Genomic DNA, 20,922 nt, shown 5'->3' with positions numbered 1-20,922 from the left:
CAATAGTAAAACTATCTGAAAATCTCCTTCTCCTAGCAGATCTCTTGCCAACAGCCAGCTCCCATTCCCCAACCCCCTTCTCCCTCCTCATCCTATCTAGCTCCTCCTGTGCGTTTTTCAACTGCACCTGAAGGGCACAGATCTTACGCTGTGACTTACTAAACTGATAGTTCGGTAATTTTCACATATGTCAACACTTGCTTTCTTTGGGATTGGGATTATTATATTCTTCTTGAGGTCTGGAGGTATTTCGCCTGTCTCATACATCTTGCTCACCAGATGATAGAGTTTTGTCATGTCTGGCTGTCCCGAGGCAATCAGTAGTACTAATGGAATGTTGTCCACTCCCGGGGTCTTGTTTCGACTTAGGTCTTTCAGTCCTCTGTCAAAATCTTCACGCAGTATCATATCTGCCGGCCGGAGTGGCCGAGCGGTTCTAGGCGCTACAGTCTGGAACCGCGCGACCGCTACGGTCGCTGGTTGGAATCCTGCCTCGGGCATGGATGTGCGTGATGTCCTTAGGTTAGTTAGGTTTAGGTAGTTCTAAGTTCTAGGGGACTGATGACCACAGCAGTTAAGTCCCATAGTGCTCAGTGCCATTTGAACCAAGTATCATATCTCCCATTTCATCTTCATCTACATCCTCTTCCATTTCCACAATATTAGCCTCAAGTACATTGTCCTTGTATAGACCCTCCATACACTCCTGCCACCTTTCAGCTTTCCCTTCTTTGCTTAGTACTGGTTTTCCATCTGAGCTCTTGATATTCATACAAGCGGCTCTCTTTTCTCCAAAGGTCTTATTTATTTTCCTGTAGGCAGTATCCATCTTACACCTAGTGATATATGCCTCTACATCCTTATATTTATCCTCTAGCCGTCCCTGCTTAGTCGTTTTGCACTTCCTGTCGATCTCATTTTTGAGACATTTGTGTTCCTTTTTGCCTGCTTCATTTACTGCATTTTTATATTTTCTCCTTTCATCAGTTAAATTCAATATCTCTTCTGTTACCCAAGGATTTATACTAGTCCTCTTCTTTTTTGCTACTTGATCCTCTGCTGCCTTCACTCTTTCATCTCTCAAAGGTACCCATTCTTCTTCTACTGTATTTCATTTCCCTGTTCTTGTCAATCGTTCCCTAATGCTCTCTCTGGAACTTTCTACATCGTCTGGTTCTTTCACTTTATCCAGGTTCCATCTTCGTAAATTCCCGCCTTTTTGCATTTTCTTCAGTTTTAATCTATAGTTCATAACCAATGGACTGTGGTCGGAGTTAACATCTGCCCCTGGAAGTGTCTTACACTTTAAAACCTGGTTCCTAAATCTCTGTCTTACCATTATATAATCCATCTGAAACCTTCAATTGTCTCCACTCCTCTTCCACGTATATGACATTCTTTCATGATTCTTAAATCAAGTGATAGCTATAATTAAGTTATGCTTTGTGCAAAATTCTACCAGGCGGCTTCCTATTTCATTCCTTATCCCAGTCCTTATTCACGTACTACTTTTCCTTCTCTTCGTTTTCCTACTAATTCCCACAATACCTAACTTTAACCTATCCATTTTAAATTTTCTAACCAACCTGCTCGTTTAAGGGATCTGACATTCGACGCTCCGATCTGTAGAACGCCAGTTTTCTCTCTCCTGATAACAACGTCCTCCTGAGTAGTTCACTCCCGGAGATTCGAATGGGGGGCTATTTTACCTCCGGATTATTTTACCCAAGAGGACGCCATCATCATTTAACCATACAGTAAAGCTGCTTGCCCTCGGGAAAAATTACGGCTGTAGTTTCCCCTTGCTTTCAGCCGTTCGCAGTACCAGCACAGCAAGGCCGTTTTGGTTAATGTTACAAAGCCAGATCCAGACAATCGTCCAGACTGTTGCCTCTGTAACTACTGAAAAGGCTGCTGCCCATCTTCAGGAACCACACGTTTGTCTGGCCTCTCAACAGGTATCTCTGCGTTGTGGTTGCGCCTTCGGGTTGGTTCAAATGGCTCTGAGCGCTATGGGACTTAACATCTGAGGTCATCAGTCCCCTAGAACTTAGAACTACTTAAACCTAACGAACCTAAGGACATCACACACATCCATGCCCGAGGCAGGATTCGAACCTGCGACCGTAGCAAAAAAATGGTTCAAATGGCTCTGAGAACTATGCGACTTAACTTCTGAGGTCATCAGTCGCCTAGAACTTAGAACTAATTAAACCTAACTAACCTAAGGACAACACACACATCCATGCCCGAGGCAGGATTCGAACTTGCGACCGTAGCGGTCACGCGGTTCCAGACTGAAGCGCCTTTAACCGCACGGCCACACCGGCCGGCCGACCGTAGCAGTCGCGCGGTTCCGGACTGAAGCGCCTAGAACCGCTCGACCACCATGGCCGGCCTGTCACGAGAACTTTCCATCTCATGGTCAAGAGTACGCAAGTTTCGCCGTCTGTTTTACGCTAGTATCCGTACAAGATCTGATGGAGCAGCAGCTGGAGCCTCATGTGCCGCATCAAAGTTCTGAATTTGCTCTTCAGTTTCTGTCAAGGATCGAAGTTGATGACATGTGGCTGGGCGATGTTCTATGGAGTGACGAGGCACATTTTACACCACAGGGGGCAGTGAATACACAGAACTGCCGAATTTGGTGTACTGTTAAACAGCAAGTTATGCACGAAGAGCCTTTGCACTCGCCGTATGTGGCTGTGTGGTGTGGATTCACAAGCACCTTTATTCTCGGTCCTTTCTTCTTTAAGAGAATACACCCAGAGGGCCTGTCAGTCGTACCGGATGTTTCCACGTTATCGAGACCTCACTGTACAACATGTGATACTTGCTTTGGAAGACCACAGCCGTGTCGAAGACGCTGTTTTCATGCAAGATGGGGCAACACCTCATGCCTCTCGCCCAGTGAAAGATTTGTTTAATGCAACCTTCCACGAACGTGGCACACCCAGAGGTCCTCCAGACGCATGGTCTGCAGAATCACCTGATCTGAATCCTTGTGCTTTTTGGCTCTGGAGATGTTAAAAGAACGTCTTCACCAGGGACACGTTTGGTCTCTTCTTGATCTGAAGGCCACTATACAGTAATATGCTGCTCAGAACCAAGCGGAAGTACTGTGAGCAACTGCTGATCACATTGTTTTACGAACGCAGTATCTCGTCAACGTCTGTGGTGTGCATGAACAAATTGTGTAACTAGTGGTTAATAACAAAATCAACATTGTGCAGTTTCTCACTTGTGTGACCTTTTCCGCCCACGTCCCGTTGTTAATCCATTACCTATGGAAACATTTCTGTACTTCTTTCTTGCATGCACAGCGCCAGATTTGCGCCTGGTGGCCATAAATGTAACTCATTTTTCTTCAGAATAAATCGGTTGCGCCTTAATACTACTACTACTACTACTACTACTACTACGTGATGAGGCCCGGTGGACCGCACGCATCTACAAGTTTCCTCCTCCACTGTATTCTGTCCATTGCTGCTATCCGCCGTCCGTTCACATATATTGACACTTGGTTTAAATCTTCATGGAGCCCATCACTCCAGCGCTTCTTGGGTCTCCATGGCGGTCTCTTTCCTGTAGGTGTGAAATCCAGGAGCTTCCGAGGCCATCTGTGATCCTCCACCAGGGCTACGCGGCCGGACCACTGCATTCGTTTGGCTTTAACAGTTCCTGCTATGTTGGGCTGCTGGTATAGTTCCTCAAGCTCTTGGTTGTATCTGATCCTCCATTCCCCTGTATCTGCATAGAGAACTGGACCGAAGATCTTCCGAAGCACTTTTCTCTCAAAAACAAGCTTATGGAAGTTGCGCCTTAATGCATTAGAATATCTACCAAGTTTTGCAGCCATACGATAATTACAGCCTACACTGGAGGTCTGTGAACAACTGAGTTTTAGTCGTAACCAGTGTTTTCTTAGCGTCAGCGAGTGGGCCACGACGCACGCACGCAAATAGGTTAGCGAACTGTCGCACAGGTGTATCCGACAGTCGAAGCGAACGACCATAAGATTTCTCGACAACAGCAAGATGTGGCGGAGAAAGTTGGTAGCGGTCCCGTAGCCGAACTGGGCGCAGCACGGAATTGTTATGAGGTGCCAGCCAGCTGTGGGGCCGACGGCCGCCACACGGAAACAGATTGGACGGCGGCACCGCTGCGGCATGCTAATGGCCGCCTACTTGCCGTGCCACGGCCAGCCTATCTGTATTCCGGCGAGACGCACGGACGCTCCGATTGGGCCAGGCACGTCTCCAGCTTGTAGCGTGTAGCGTGTCGTTGGTGGCGGGAATCTGAAGCACGGCCGCTGTTCGGGCGTGGGCGTGACACCGGCACCAGCCTTCAGGAACACCGTGGACGCACTGGTCTAATAGCTGTGCCGGGACTTACGTCAAACCAGTCCAGCAGAGTGAGTGGGACGAATTTAATAACATCTACATCTATATTTATACTCCGCAAGCCACCCAACGGTGTGTGGCGGAGGGCACTTTACGTGCCACTGTCATTAGATCCATTTCCTGTTCCAGTCGCGTATTGTTCGCGGGAAGAACGACTGCCGGAAAGCCTCCGTGCGCGCTCGAATCCCTTTAATTTTACATTCGTGATCTCCTCGGGACGTATAAGTAGGGGGAAGCAATATATTCGATACCTCATCCAGAAACGCACCCTCTCGAAACCTGGACAGCAAGCTACACCGCGATGCAGAGCGCCTCTCTTGCAGAGTCTGCGGCTGGAGTTTGCTAAACATCCCTGTAACGCTATCACGCTTACCAAATAACCCTGTGACGAAACGCGCCGCTCTTCTTTGGATTTTCTCTATCTCCTCCGTCAACCCGACGTGGTACGGATCCCACACTGATGAGCAATACTCAAGTATAAGTCGAACGAGTGTTTTGTAAGCCACCTCCTTTGTTGATGGACTACATTTTCTAAGCACTCTCCACATGAATCTCAACCTGGCACCCGCCTTACCAACAATTAATTTTATACGATCATTCCACTTCAAATCGTTCCGTACGCATACTCCCAGATATTTTACAGAAGTAATTGCTACCAGTATTTGTTCCGCCACCATATAATCGTACAATAAAGGATCCTTCTTTCTATGTATTCGCAACACATTACATTTGTCTATGTTAAGGGTCAGTTGCCACTCCCTGCGCTAAGTGCCTATCCGCTGCAGATATTCCTGCATTTCGCTGCAGTTTTCTAATGCTGCAACTTCTCTGTATACTACAGCATCATCCGCTAAAAGCCGCATGGAACTTCCGACACTATATACTAGGTCATATATATATATATATAAATTGTGAAAAGCAATGGTCACATAACACTCACCTGTGGCACACCAGAAGTTACTTTAATGTCTGTAGACGTCTCTCCATTGAAAACTCTTCAATCCAGCCACACAGCTGATCTGATATTCCGTAGGCTCTTACTTTGTTTATCAGGTGACAGTGCGGAACTGTATCGAAAGCCTTCCGGAAGTCAAGGAAAATGGCATCCACCTGGGAACCTGTATCTAATATTTTCTGGGCCTCATGAACAAATAAAGCGAGTTGGGTCTCACAAGATCGCTGTTTCCGGTATTCATGTTGATTCCTACAGATTAGATTCTGGGTTTCCACAAATGACGTGATACGCGAGCAAGAAACATGTTCTAAAATTCTACAACAGATGGATGTCAGAGATATAGGCCTATAGTTTTGAGCATCTCCTCGACGACCATTCATGAAAACTAGGACTACCTGTGCTCTTTTCCAGTCATTTGAAACCTTCCGTTCCTCTAGAGACTTGCGGTTCACGGCTGTTAGAAGGGGGGCAAGTTCTTTGGCGTACTCCGTGTAGAATCGAATTGGTATCCCGTCAGGTCCAGTAGACTTTCCTCTGTTGAGTGATTTCAGTTGCTTTTCTATTCCTTGGACACTTATTTCGATGTCAGCCATTTTTTCGTTTGTGTGAGGATTTAGAGAAGGAACTGCAGTGCGGTCTTCCTCTGTGAAACAGCTTTGGAAAAAGGTGTGAGGGGAGTGACGGTGCACGGTGTGCGTAAACTCTTTCCCTGATTACAAAGGCTTATTTCTAGGCAACTATGCTCTATGCAGTTATGTGATTTGTTGCGTCATCATCATGTGGTTATTTGCCTTGCGGAAGGTTTGGACTTTATAGCCTTCTATGCTAGGCTGTCCCCTGCTTTCCTCTTCACTGACGTGAGGGGTAGCCGTGGGGTCTAAGGCGTCTTGTCACGGTTAGTGTGGCTCCCCCCGTCGGAGGTTCGAGTCCTCCCTGGGGCATGGGTGTGTGTGTTGTCCTTTGCGTAAGTTAGTTTAAGTTAGATTAAGTAGTGCGTAAGCCTAGGGACCGATTATCTCAGCAGTTTGCTCCCATAGTCCTTACCACAAAATTTCCAATTTCCTCTTCATTCTTCGTTCTTCGTTATCCCCCTCGCGGTCTACTGACATAATAATTTGGATACGGACAAATTTATATTTCTAGAGAAGTTCTTATTCTTATGTGAAAGCTATATTTAGTGGCATACTGAGAGTGCAAAGACAACTGAAGACTATTCTGACGTACGGGGATTTGAACCCCAAGTGCTTCGGAATACTATTCAGCGTCTTTAGAAAGATGTCTGCTCTCACGGAGGTTTATTGTTTGTCTTGACAAACATTTTATTATTCACAAGTGTCAAACTACGAACAGTACTGACGTCATTATCGCTGTATTTAGACAAGACAGGCTATAATGCGGCACTTTCGCATAGTCATTCCCCAGAAATTCACAACTTGCATTGCTTCTGCTGCGATCCTCAGCGCTTATGCGGTTGCTGCTAGGGGTATTGCAGCGTACTGCAACATTTTATTCCCGAACACTCAGTAGAGTCATCCTCTTGCCCGATGGGACGCAAGATTTTAGCTGTGTCCAGTCTGGTGCTAACTAACAGGTCTTTCAATAGCCTGCCTAAGATGGGTTTTGGTTGGAACGAGCTACGCTAGCTTCGACGCTATGACTGTCTGCATTCCAGCACGTGTTGGAACTAAACTAGCGAAAGAAACCTACAAGGGAAACAGCACTTTCGGGAAGAGTGCTGTTAACCGGAGAAGGAGATGAGTAATTAGAGTGTTTGCATTCTGCTCTAACGAAAAAAAAATTGTGTGAAATCTTACGGGACTTAACTGCTAAGATCATTAGTCCCTAAGCTTACACGCTACTTAACCTAAATTATCCTAAGGACAAACACACACACCCATGCCCGAAGGAGGACTCGGATCTCCGCCGGGACCAGCCGCACAGTCCACTGCAGTGCCATAGACCGTGCTCTTAAGACTGAGTGACAGAAAGGAAGGAATGTTTAAACATTTTAGGCAGTTGTTGCCAACTCGCGGTAGTTGGTCGACAGCCCTCTGGGTCGAAGGTATTTAAAAGTGGTTAACAATTCTGAAGTTATGAGCTAGTAGTCCTTCTTGATCAGCAGCGGCTCCTGCAAAGGCTGCGACATTTACCGCTCGGAACTGTTGTTGCAGGTCTCTCTATTAAGTTTAAGGGCTGTACTTCCTTTCTTTTTCGTAATGAAGTACTAAATAATACCAAGGCTAATACTAAATAACACCAATTCTAACTCCAAAATAATGTATATAGGCAGCATACTGAGGCGCTGACGTCACGTTTTCCTACACGTTATCACAACAAACAGTACAAAAAATAATGTGCTGTAGGGAGACCACCTGGTATCTTTTCCTGCACGTTACACTCTTCTCTTGAATAAAACCTGCAGTTCCCTCTACTAGGAGGGAATCAGGTGTCAGATTATGTCCTCTGCAGTTTAACTTCCCACTCATCACTGCCAGCAACGTCCTCCGATGTTCTCCAATTCATCTCAGTATCTCCTTATTCCTGACTTTATCAGCCTTGCTGATGTCTGTCCTGCGTCGTATCCACATCTCACAAGCTTCAATTCTCCTCTCGCCCCGTTTTCTCAGTGTCGGCGTCCCTGCTGCGTATCGAGCCACGCCCCATATTAGACATTTCACTAGTCGCTTTCTTAATTCTGTGTTCAAACCATTAGCTGAGACTCTTTTCTGTTTTTGAAACACCACTTTCGCCAGAGCCATTCTGACTTTTGACGTCCTGTTCACGCAGCACTTCTTCCCTAATCAATCTTTCCTAGTACTTGAAAGCTCTCACCTGTTATACGGTTTCTATCCCTAAATTGTAGTTCGCTCTTCTCTTCTTTAAGCCTATAACGATGCCTATCGTTTTCTTTTTCTTTTTTTCTTTTTTTTCACTTTCGTACCATGTGCTACACATGCTTCGTTCAGGTCATTTAGCATCTGAATCAGTGTCTCTTCATTTTCTGCAGGAATCACCACGTCTTCTACGAGTCTTATGCATTGTGTTTTCCGTTCACCTATCCCGACGCCTCTTTTCCCATCGGAAAAACTTTTCACTATTTTCTCCAAACAAATGTTAAAAAACGGGAGAGAGACAACATACCTATCTGACCACTCTTCTGATCTTGCTGTCTTTCGAGGTCTCATTTCCTATGTGTAACCCTTCTGGGTCAAGTGCAGATTCACATTTGGTCTTGTCTCCGTACACGTCACTCCCTTTCCCTTCTAGATGCCCATGACCTTATCCCACTGCTTTCTATTGGCTCTGAGCACTATGGGACTCAACTGCTGTGGTCATCAGTCCCCTAGAACTTAGAACTACTTAAACCTAACTAACCTAAGGACATCACACACATCCATGCCCGAGGCAGGATTCGAACCTGCGACCGTAGCAGTCGCACGGTTCCGGACTGCGCGCCTAGAACCGCGAGACCACCGCGGCCGGCCTGCTTTCTATTAAATGCCTTTTAATGGCTTATGAAGTAGAGAGATATTTCTTTGCCCTTTTACATATACATTTGACTAATAGTCTTTAGAAGTTCAATGGCATATCGTATCGATTATGATAGGGGGGGCAGGGGGAAGGTCTTAGAGTTACAGTAAGTTTTTCCAGATTGCAAGCGATGCGTGTGCCCAGTCTGGCAGAAATTACTTTTGGCGTTACAAAGATCACCTTTTATGTCACTGTATTTGCACTCCACTCTCTCTCTCTCTCTCTCTCTCTCTCTCCCTCTCCCTCTCTCTCTCCCTCTCTCTCTCTCTCTCTCTCTCTCTCTCTCTCTCTCTCTCTCTCTCTCACACACACACAGACACACACACACACACACACACACACACACGTGGAGCCGAAACGTCATCATGGCTGTCACCAAAGCGCCTATCCAAATCCCTACACTATTATAGCTCGTTACCAGATATTTTTACACGTCACCCACACCTACACGAAGGGGTAGTACGTGGAAGCATATCACCCACACAGTATTTTTGTAATAAAAGTTGTGGGTCACGTGTGTAGAAAATTGTGTTGAAATTGTTCCAGATATTCCCTAGTTACATTTCTATATCATACCGTTCACACCCCCACCACCTCCACATTGAAGGTACGTGGTTCTCTCTCACACAGTGCTTCTTTAGACATAGTACATGATATGAAAGAGAAGTTTCGTTAAAATCTATCAAGTGGTTTAGGAGGACATGTGGAACCTACATAAATACATTTCTGTAATACGTATCGTTTATATGTTTGTTTGGACTACAAGTATTTCGCTCATTTCATGACACATTCGGCCGCTGGCCTTCCTACTGGGATCCGAAGCCCCTGTTCACGCAGTTTTGCACGTACCTAAGAATTAAATTTGAGTTTTAAAACTCCGTTTCCGCGAAAAATAAAGTATTCCTTTGTTTCCCATTTACCCAAACATGCTTGGACAGCTATTTGTTATGTTTTATGGAAAACCGCCAACCAAATAATATTGAAACTGACAACATCCTCACAGAAAGCATTAGTCTCTACCAAGAACACAACACAGGAGAAGATACGAAAAGTTGTAATACAAGGAAAGAAAGTTTTGATTGAATACTCAACACCGCAACAAAACACTGTTTGCAAAGAATCTAGCTCCCGTTGATAAAACGGCTTCAAACATCGTCTGATTGCTTTGCGAAAGAGTCAGTATGTTAAAGAGTTGATGTTAATCACATAAAAACTTTATGGCTGAAGACGCAAAACCCTAGTTTTCCACATATCTCAATTTTTATGACGTCGTATCACCTGAACTACAGTAACAGACAGAGAAACTGTACACCTGCCTAATACTGTGTAGGACCCCCCCGCGAGCAAGCAGAGGTACCGCGCAAGATGACGTGGCATGGACTCGACTAATGTACGAAGTAGTGCTGGATGGAATTGACCCCTTTAATTCTGCAGGGTTGTGCATAAATCCGTAAGAGTACGAGGGGATGGAAATCTCTCCTGAGGAGTAAGTTGCAAGGCATCCCAGATATGCTCAATAATGTTCATGTGTGGGGAGTTTGGCTGCGAGCGGAAGTGTTTAAACTCAGAAACTCCTGGAGCCACTCGTAGCAATTCTGGACGTGTAGGGTGTCGCATTCTCCTGCTGGAATTGCCCATGTCCGTCGGAATGCACAATGGACATGAATAGATGCAGGTGACCAGACAGGAAGGACGCGTATCTAGATGTAACAGGGGTCCCATATCAATGCAACTGCACACGCCCCACACCATGACAGAGCCTCCACCAGCCTGAACAGTCCCCTGCTGATTTGGAGCGTCCATGGACTCATGAGGTTTTTTCCATGCCTGTACACGACCATCCGCTCGATGCAATTTGAAACGAGACTCGTCCGATCAGGCAACATGTTTGCAGTCTTCAACAGTCCAATGTCGTTGTTGACGGGCCCAGGCGAGGCGTAAACCTTTGTGTCGTGCAGTCATCAAGGGTACATGAGTGGGGCTTCGGCTCCGAAAGCCCATATCGATGACGTTTCGTTGAGTGGTTAGCACGCGGACAGTTGTTGATGGACGAGCATTGAAATCTGCAGCAATTTGAAGAAGGGTTGCACTTCTGTCACGTTGAACGATTCTCTTCATTCGTCGTTGGTCCCGTTCTTGCAGGACCTTTTTCCAACCGCAGCGATGTCGGAGATTTGACGTTTTACCGGATTCCTGATATTAGCGGTACTCTCGTAAAATGGTCGTACGGGAAAACCCCCACTTCATCGATGCCTCGGAGATGCTGTGTCCCACCACTCGTGCGCCGACTGTAAACACCACGTTCAAATTCACTTAAATCTTGATAGCCTGCCATTGTAGCAGCAGTAACCGATCTAACAACTGCGCCAGACCCTTGTTGTCTTATATGGACGTTTTCGAGCGCAGCGCCGTAATCTGTCTTTTTAAATATCTCAAACAATGAAAAACTGAGGATGGAAAGTAACAATATTAGACAAGGAAAGCTGCTACTCACCACATAGAGGAGTTGCTACGTCTGAGATACGCACAACAAAGAAGATTAGCAACTTTCCTTCTCCAGCATTGTTTAAATATCTCTGTATTTGAATACGCATGCCTCCACCAGTTCCTTTGGCGCTTCAAGGTATGCGTCGTACAATGATATAATTTTAAAGGGACATTAAGTGGTATATTAGTATACTGTCTGCAAAACGTAATGCGAATAGAGTCAGTAGTAAAGAAGTAACCAATTAAAATGTTATGCCTGCCATTCAGGTTTTACTACACACTTAGCGGAAATGAATAAGCGATAATTTTTTTTCGTTGTTGGGAAGGGAGTGGGGCTGTCAGAGAGGAAAAAATTACAAGGGATGTGGAATAATGTGTAAAGTTTGTTGCAAATGTCTAAGTGCTCTTTGCATTCTCAAATACTGCGTGAATATAGTCTGAATAATTTGCGCTCCATGAACTATGCTACGTCTACATCTACATACATACTCCGCTATACGGTGCGTGGCGGAGGGTACCTCTTACCAACACTAGCATCTTCTCTCCCTGTTCCACTCCCAAACAGAACGAGGGAAAAATGACTGCCTAGATGCCTCTGTACGAGCCCTAATCTCTCTTATCTTATTTTTGTGGTCTTTCCGCGAAATGTAAATTGGCGGCAGTAAAATTGTACGGCAGTCAGCCTCAAATGCTGGTTCTCTATATTTCCTCAGTAGCGGCTCACGAAAAGAACGCCTCCTGTCCGTTCAGAGACTCCCACCCGAGTTCCTGAAGCATTTCCGCAACACTCGCGTGATGATGAAACCTACCAGTAACAAATCTAGCAACCCGCCTCTGAATTGCTCCTATGTCCTCCCTCAATCCAACCTGATAGGGATCCCAAACGCTCAAGCAGTACTCAAGAATAGGTTATATAAGTGTTTTATAAGAGGTCCCCTTTACAGATGAACCACATCTTCCCAGAATTCTACCAATGAACCGAAGACGACTATCCGCCTTCCCCACAAACTGCCATTACATGCTTGGCCCACTTCATATCGCTCTGCAATGTTACGCCCAAATATTTAATCAACGTGACTGGGCCAAGCGCTACACTACTAATGGAGTATTCAAACATTACGGGATTCTTTTTCCTATCCATCTGCATTAATTTACATTTATCTATATTTAGAGTTAGCTGCCATTCTTTACATCAATCACAAATCCTGTCCAAGTCATCTTGTATCCTCCTACAGTCACTCAACGACAACACCTTCCCGTACACCACAGCATCATCAGCAAACAGCCGCACATTGCTATCCACCCTATCCAAAAGATCATTTATGTAGATAGAAAGCAACAGCGGACCTACCACACTTCCCTGGGGCACTCCAGATGATACCCTCACCTCCGATGAACACTCACCATCGAGGACAACGTACTGGGTTCTATTACTTAACAAGTCTTCGAGCCACTCACATATTTGGGAACCAATCCCGTATGCTTGTACCTTAGTTAGGAGTCTGCAGTGGCGCACCGAATCAAACGCTTTCTGGAAGTCAAGGAATATGACATCCGTCTGATGCACTTCATCCACGGTTCGCAAGATATCATGTGAAGAAAAGGGCGAGTTGCGTTTCGCAGGAGCGATGCTTTCTAAAGCTACTTCAAGATATACACATAATACGTAACTTAAATATTGGTCTTATTGTGTTAAACGTCCGACATAAGGTTATAGGCCTTAATGAGTAGAGTATGATAACATTTTAAGTTTTTAAATTCTTCCAGTCATTATATGAAGTTTGTCGCCCCTGGAAGCCGTCAGACAGACGACCTGCAGCTGGGACTGGGTGAGAGTTTAGGCATTCAGTGACGCAGACGCCGGTGTGTCCGCAGATCTACATCGGGCGCACGGGCGGCCCCTGGGCGGCGACGCTGCCGCGCCACCTGCTGCAGTTCGTGCTCTTCCTGGCGGCCTGGTGCTGCGCCCTCTCCAGGGTCTCCGACTACATGCACCACTGGAGCGACGTCCTCGCCGGATCCTCCATAGGCACCGCCACCGCCATCCTCACGGTAAGCACTTCATATTCACTGCTGCTTCCAGCTCGCTACTGTACTACACGAACACTCGGTGCCTCAGTTAAAGTTCGGAGCATTGTGTTTTCTGCGTCAGATTTGAACTAAGTGCATTTTCTAACTTGACGGGATCTCAGAAGCATATGTAAGTGGATACCCTACCCTCGTTTTAGCTGGGTACATCTGCATCTACATATATACTGCGCTAGCCACCAAGCAGTGTGTGGCGGAGGGTACAATTCGCGCCAAAGTCTCCCCCCCCCCCTCCCCTCTGTTCCACTCGCGGATCGCGCGAGGGAAAAAAGACTGTCTGAACGCCTCAGTACGAGCTCTTATTTCCCTTATCCTTGAATGGTAACCATTGCGCGATTTGAAAGCTGGCGGTAATAATATATGCTCTACATCCTCGGTGAAGATCGCATTTCCGAATTTAGTGAGCCACCCCTTCTGTTTGGCTCGGCGTGTGTCCCACTTCAACCTTTCTATCAGATTTATAACGCTCTCGCGATGGCTAAATGTACCAGTCACGAATCTTGCCGCTCTTCTTTGGACCTTCTCAATCTCTTGAATCAGCCCCAACTGGAAAGGGTCCCACACAGACGAACAATACTCTAAGACTGGACGAACTAACGTAATGTAAGTTATTTCCTTTGTTGAAGGACTGCATCGCTTCAGGATTCTACCAATAAACCGCAACATAGAGTTCGTCTTACCCGTTACTTGTGTAATCTGATCTTTCCATTTGAGATCATTTCGAATAGTCACACCCAGATACTTGATGGACGCTACCGCTTTCAAAGACTGGGCATTTATTTTGTACTCATACATTAATGGGGATTTTCGCCTTGTTATACGCAGTAGGTTACACTTACTAATATTGAGAGATAATTGCCAATAATTACACCACACATTTATTTTCTGCAAATCCTCATTGATTTGTTCACAACTTTCGTGTGATACTACTTTCCTGTAGACTACAGCATCATCGGAAGACAGTCTCAGGCCGCTGTCAATACCATCAACCAAATCGTTTATGTAAATCGTAAAAAGCAGAGGACCTATTACGTTGCCCTGGGGCACACCTGAAGTTACGCTTGTTTCTGCTGAAGTCACCCCGTTCAGGACGACATACTGCTCCCTGTCTGTTACAAAACTTTCTATCCAACCGCATATGTCATCGGATAGACCGTAGGCGCTCACTTTTTGTAGCAAGCGACAGTGCGGAACTGAGTCGAACGCCTTTCGAAAGTCGAGAAATATGGCATCAACCTGGGAGCCGGTATCTAGAGTCTGTTGTATATCATGCACAAAGAGGGCCAGCTGTGTCTCGCATGACCGCTGTTTCCTAAAACCTTGCTGGTTTCTGCAGATGAGCTTCTCAGAGTCTGGAAAGGTCATTATGTCTGAACACAAAATATGTTCCATGATTCTACAACAAATCGATGTCAGTGAATTTGGCCGGTATTTATGTGCATCCGATTTTCTACCCTTTTTATGGATTGCTATGACCTGCGCCTTCTTCCAGTCCCGTGGAACTTCCCGCTGTTCCAATGATCTCTGATAGATGATGGATAAGAACGGTGCTATATTTGTAGCGTAGTCAACATAAATGTTACGGGGATACCGTCTGGGCCAGGTGCCTTCTTGGTGTCTAAGGATCTTAACTGTTTTACAGTCCCGGATACACTAAACACTATGTCAACCATCCTTTCGTTTGTTTGATAATTGAAAGGGGGAATGGCGCTGCAGTCCTCTACCGTAAACTAGTTTTTGAAAGCTAGGTTTAGAATTTCGGCCTTGTGTTTATCATTATCAGTTACCTTACCCGTACTGTCAGCAAGAGAAGGTATTGAATTATTTGTAGCGTTCATAGATTTTACGGACGACCAAAATTTTTTGGTTATTTTTAGAATCTGCAGATAAAATATTGCTTTCAAATTCGTTAAAAGAACTAGGAACCTGCGGAGCACGGATAGCACTAACAAGGGAAACTCCCCATCCCTACCCTCTCAGATGTAGTCCAGTGGACAGCTCGTCAAAAACTGAACACACATCAAGCATTAAAACAGAAAGGAGGTGTGCTGAACCGTGAAAAAAAGAAGCAAAATCTAATCAGTGAACGGTCCAAGCAAATGATAAACAACACAAAAATCAGAAGGATAATGGGGTCGTAGTTGTGTGGTCATGGTGACAGACCGTGGCGTGGGAGTTGCGTGTTCAAATCTCCCTCGTGTCCCTTCTTTTCTTTTTTCTTCAAAAAAACTATAAACTTTTCATACGGTCATTTGAAGTGTGTTTTCTTCTTCTGTAGTCTTGGCAACTGTCATGCTATACATTGCTTTTAGAATATGACTCACGTGGTAATAATATATTACGCTGAAGTAAATATGATGAACAGTGAGAGCATGCGAGACGCCGCATAGAGCTCTCACAGAAACGAAAATAGCTAATAAACGGGTGTGAACTATATTACAACAAAGGAACTCAAGAGTCAAAACTTCCAAAACGGAACGCAAGACTGGTAACATGTGGTACTTGTGCAGAACGAATAGGAGGTGCGCACGTCTTGAGGTCCCTTCCTTACACCTCGCTGTTGCGAAGGGACGCACAGGCACAAATTTGAATACAGCGAACAGGCACGTCAATGACCGGACGGACATTTTATAACACACATATATACGGCACGAGGGAGATTTGAACACGGATCTCCACCTTCATAGCCCTACGCCGTGACAACATAACCACGACGCCATAGCTTACACACATGTTCAGTGTTACATACTTTGGGATTTGGTCGTTCACTGTTTATATTTTGCTTCTGTTTGTCAGGGTTCATCATATCTTCTTCCTGTTTTCATGCTTGATCTACGTTCAGCTTTTGATGGACTATCCGCTGGCAGTCTTACCACTAACAGTGAGAGGGTTGGGATGGGGAGTATCCACGGCCGGGCGATTCGTCTCGTATAGCAGTAGTTAACTATATATTCCTCGTGAATCAGCCTATCTGTTAGTGAAAACCATATGGAAATACCAATGGTAGCTCACATAGGTAATACTAAATGGTGCGGTTGACTTTAATTTATAATACGGGTGGAAGATACACTCTCCAGTCACATTGATGTTCAAAATGGTTCAAATGGCTCTAAGCACTATGGGACTTATCATCTGAGGTCATCAGTCCCCTAGACTTAAACCTAACTAACCTAAGGACATTACACATATCCATCCCCGAGGCAGGATTCGAACCTGCGACCGTAGCAGCAGTTCGGTTCCTGACTGAAGCACCTAGGACCGATCGGTCACAGCGGCCGGCCACATTGATGTGACCACCTGCCAAAAGCCTGAATAACCAACTTTTGCAGGGTGGACCGCTGCGAGACATACACGATCAGAGTCTGTGAGCTTCTGGAAGACAGCAACAGGGATGTGGATTCATGCCGACTCCAGAGCCGTGTCTAGCTGCGCTAGGTTTCTCAGTTGAGGATCCGTAGCGCGAATAGGCCGATCGAGGTGGTCACATAGATTGTCCACTGTATTTTAATCCGTGGAGTTTGGTGGCCAGGCGAATGGGCAAACTCATCATGGTGCTCTTGCAACAACGCACGTACATTGCGAGCTGGGCGACACGTTGCGTTGTTCTGCGGTACGTGCCGTCGTGCCGAGGAAAGAGAAACTGCATGTTGCGGTGCACGTGGTCCCCGGGCATACATGCATACTAGTGTTCAATCATTGTCCCTTCCAGAATGCCGAGATCACCCAGGGAATGCCCTCTGGCCTGGGCCCCTCCGACGATTGTTGCAGTTTTTGCTTTCAGACGTTTCACGACGCAAGCGCCAATAACCATCTCTCCGATGCATAAAACGTCATTCATCCGAAAATACCACCTGTCCCCACTCACTGGACGTCCAGTTGCAGTAATGGCGTGGAAATTCCAGCCTTCATGTCTGCATGTGTGGATGAACCAGGCACCTGCTGCGGCGGTCTATACGCAGCAGCTTTCGCTGAACCGTCGTTGAGGAGACTCTGTTGGTGCATCTGGGCGTCCAGTTGCTCAACAGGTGCACGTCTCTTCCCCAGAACACATTTCGGCAGGCGTCGTCCACCCCTGTCGTCTACAGCCCATGATGCATCGCAGCTGCGGTTTTGCGTAGCGCCGTTTTCAACCGCGGCGGCACGCGAATAGTTTACAAACTTAGCCGTTTCGGAAATTCTTCCACCCTTGGCCCGAAAGCCAATCACAATGCCATTCTGGACGTTAGGCAGATCGCTCCTTTTCCGCATTGCTGCAGCGAATGCACAGTTTACCGCGTCCCCTTGACAAGCTTTATATACCCTCCACTCTTATTGCTGCCACCTGTCCTCTGTGAGAGGTTATTGCACCGTCGTCTACCACAGGTGGTGATCACATCAATATGACTAGACCGTGCATAAGGGGCAGACAAATGAAAACGAGGCAAACTGCCTATTGGCTTCTGTCTCGGGTTCTTCGGCCGATGTGCGTCTGATGATTTTTTCTGACGTTTCGGCAGCACGAGTGGCTGGCGTTGTCTAAGCGTCATCCTCCACTGCTGGTGGCGAACTGGAGCTTTGACAATGCCAGCCACTCGTGCTGGCGAAACGCCATAAAAATCGAGGCGCCCGCTAAACCCGCTGGGCAGAACAGGAAACGGCCAAATAAGGTTGGGGTCAGCCTCACCTTAAAATTGCAATCTATTGTGATTTAATAACACCTTTAAACCAAAGCGGCACATAGCCGAACCTTTACAATTAAGAGTTTCAAACTCAAATTATTTCACGTCTGAAGGCCTCGAAACAACTGCGTGTATTCGTTTACTTGAAATTTACTTTGTTGCTTTTAAGATTCCTTGCTTGGATGCCTTCAGCCGTGAAATAATTTGAGCGTATATATATATATATATATATATATATATATATATATATATATATATATATATATATATATATATATATATATCTCACAGCTAGGCTGAAAGCGTCAAGGCAAAAGTGGATAGACAAAAATAAACAAGATGCAATACAAATGGCTGAAGCACCACAATAAAATTTTCAACATTTTAAAATAAATTACCATAACCTTTCATTAAGTGACTGAGGGCCCACAATTGATTTTCCAAAATTCAGAAATACCATAAACCTTTAAGAGCAGAAGACCGCAATATTTAAGCTTGAAAGGTAATTTTAAGAATAAGGTTCCAAGCGGCTGAAGGCCCACAATTAATTTTCCAAAATTAAAAAAAAAAAAAGCTATAACCATAAGCCTCAAGTTTTAAGTGGCTGAAACCGCACTAAAAGAAAAGACAACACAACGACAATAACCTTTCAGCAAATATCCACTTCTCAGAATTCGAACTTACTTATACGCGGCTGAAGGCGTTTAATTTACATAAAACACAGTAAGACCAAGAATTTTTTAAATCACTGGCTATGATACATTATAAACAGACAATTAAACACTGGTGAGAAAGACAATAAAGACAACGGCACTCAGAAGCCTCCAGCGGGTCGGTCTGCCCTCGTTCATTTAGGTGAGACAGGTAGTGAGCCCAACTACACTTGATCCGTCGGAACCCAACCAAGGGACAGCCATGGACAGACCGACAAACGACTTGCTTACCACCAATCCGTTCATGAGAATTCAAACACAAAATGTTATGGGCGTAATTATCCATAATCAAATATGTATATGTATTAAGCTGTCGAAACTACACACCGTGTTGGACAGCAACAACAGGTGAGGAAAGGACACTGCCAGAAATTACGTTAGTGGCCAGGGCAGGTAACCGGAACACTAACGGCCACAAGGCAGAAAATTCCGCTGGTGCACTTGAATTGCAGTCAACCAATATAGTTAATTCCACCACATGGTGGCTAAATTTCAGGAATACAAGCACTCGGTGTTGCTCACAGGAAAACCTCCCCAACAGCAAACCACCCAAACGAAACACACAACATTAATGGACGTGGCTTGGGTACTTAAAACACCACTCAGCTTTGACGTCCTGGGTCGGTGAACCACGAAGCTCGTAGCGATCGGAGAGCTCCACACACGGCCGACACTGTGCAGGGACCGCCAGCGGATCCAGCCGTCTGCACCACGCGGAGATATCTTCCCTAACCCGCAGAAACCGACCGACTGCCCACAGACCCCCTAGCCGGAAACTATATGCACAAAACCGAAGATGGTACATAGCGCAAATATCGTTACACATCGCTGTTGCCACACGTAGAAGGAAGAAGAACCACAGCATAACCGCAACAAGGGCGGGAAACCAAACACAGATAGACAGCCAAGTTCACGAAAACGCTTGGTTGAGAGTGAGCACGGCTCAAAAATCATCAGACGCGGCCGAAGAACCCGAGACAGAAGCAAATAGGCAGTTTGTTAATAAGTGGCCACGAAAGCCTTAACAATTTTGAAAACGAGACAGGTGGAAAAATTACGTAAACTGGCTTTATTTCTAAAGCAGAGGTCATAATTGTTAATACATATATCCCAGTGTGATACAAGATGGTCAGTGCCTTCATGGAAAAATGTTTGCGGTTGTAACCACGCGTGCACCACTTCGTCCGAAGCAAATCGTCGGTCACGAATGTCTTTCTTCAGGGCTCCGAGTATCTGGAAATCGCATGTGAAGAGAACGAGACTGTATGGAGCATGTGTAACGCCTTCCCAGCGAAAGCTATGCAGCGTAGTGAAAACAACAATCACGCCAGCTCCGTGGAAAACATTGGAGCCCTGATTGGAGCCCTGATGGAAACATTTGTGGCCGTCGATTTGTTTCGGAAGAAGATACAGTCATGGTTCTGTAGGCAGCCGCAAACATTTTTTCCATGAAGGCAGTGACCGTCTTGTGTAACAGTGGCGCAAATTTATTAATACTCATAGCAGTTAGTTTTGAAATAATAAATAGTTTGCTTACTTTTTTTCCATCTGCGTCGGTTTCATTTGACTGCTCCTTATGTAGGGTGATTGAGCTGCCCCTACAAATCAGTTTTATGCAACCCGAACACCTTCATATACCACACACACGGTTTTTTTATTCTCTTGCTCGCTACCTGCAGACTGTTAGTCCTACAGAAAAAGTGAAGAGGAACCTTTCGTAGGAAATTTAATGTACTTAAATTTTATACTGGGATACGTTTTCCCTGGGGGCCACGGTCCTCGAGTTATTCAAGAAAAATGCGTTTGGTGAACACTATCATACCTTTTTCTGAAATAACTCGACAACCGTGGCCTCCACAAAAAAACATAGGCCAGTAAAAAATTTAAGAACATTAAATTTCCTACAAACATGACCACTTCATTTTTTCTCTAGTACTAATTGTTTGTGTGTAGCAAGCAAGAGAATATGAAAATCGTACACGTGGTATTTGAAGGCATTGCAGGTTGCATAAAACCGATCGGTAGGGGCAGTTGAGTCACCCTGTACATGTGTATAGAAGAGACGAGTGGGTCAAAGCGTTTAACTT

The 20,922-nt window shown here is 45.5% G+C and overlaps 1 protein-coding gene across 1 annotated transcript in view; it reads left to right on the top strand.

Moving 5' to 3' along the window:
* Positions 1-20,922, top strand: part of LOC126484673 (putative phosphatidate phosphatase) — a 358,366-nt gene that overhangs the window by 281,132 nt on the left and 56,312 nt on the right. The window contains exon 6 of the mRNA XM_050108266.1: positions 13,252-13,428. Within this exon, the coding sequence (XP_049964223.1) occupies positions 13,252-13,428 (177 nt within the window). The remainder of the gene's footprint in view (positions 1-13,251; positions 13,429-20,922) is intronic.

This window comes from Schistocerca serialis, chromosome 6 (assembly GCF_023864345.2).
Source record: "Schistocerca serialis cubense isolate TAMUIC-IGC-003099 chromosome 6, iqSchSeri2.2, whole genome shotgun sequence".
Taxonomy (NCBI): Eukaryota; Metazoa; Arthropoda; class Insecta; order Orthoptera; family Acrididae; genus Schistocerca; species Schistocerca serialis.
Note: the sequence above shows the minus strand (reverse complement) of the source record. Positions and strands in the feature narration are given on the sequence as shown.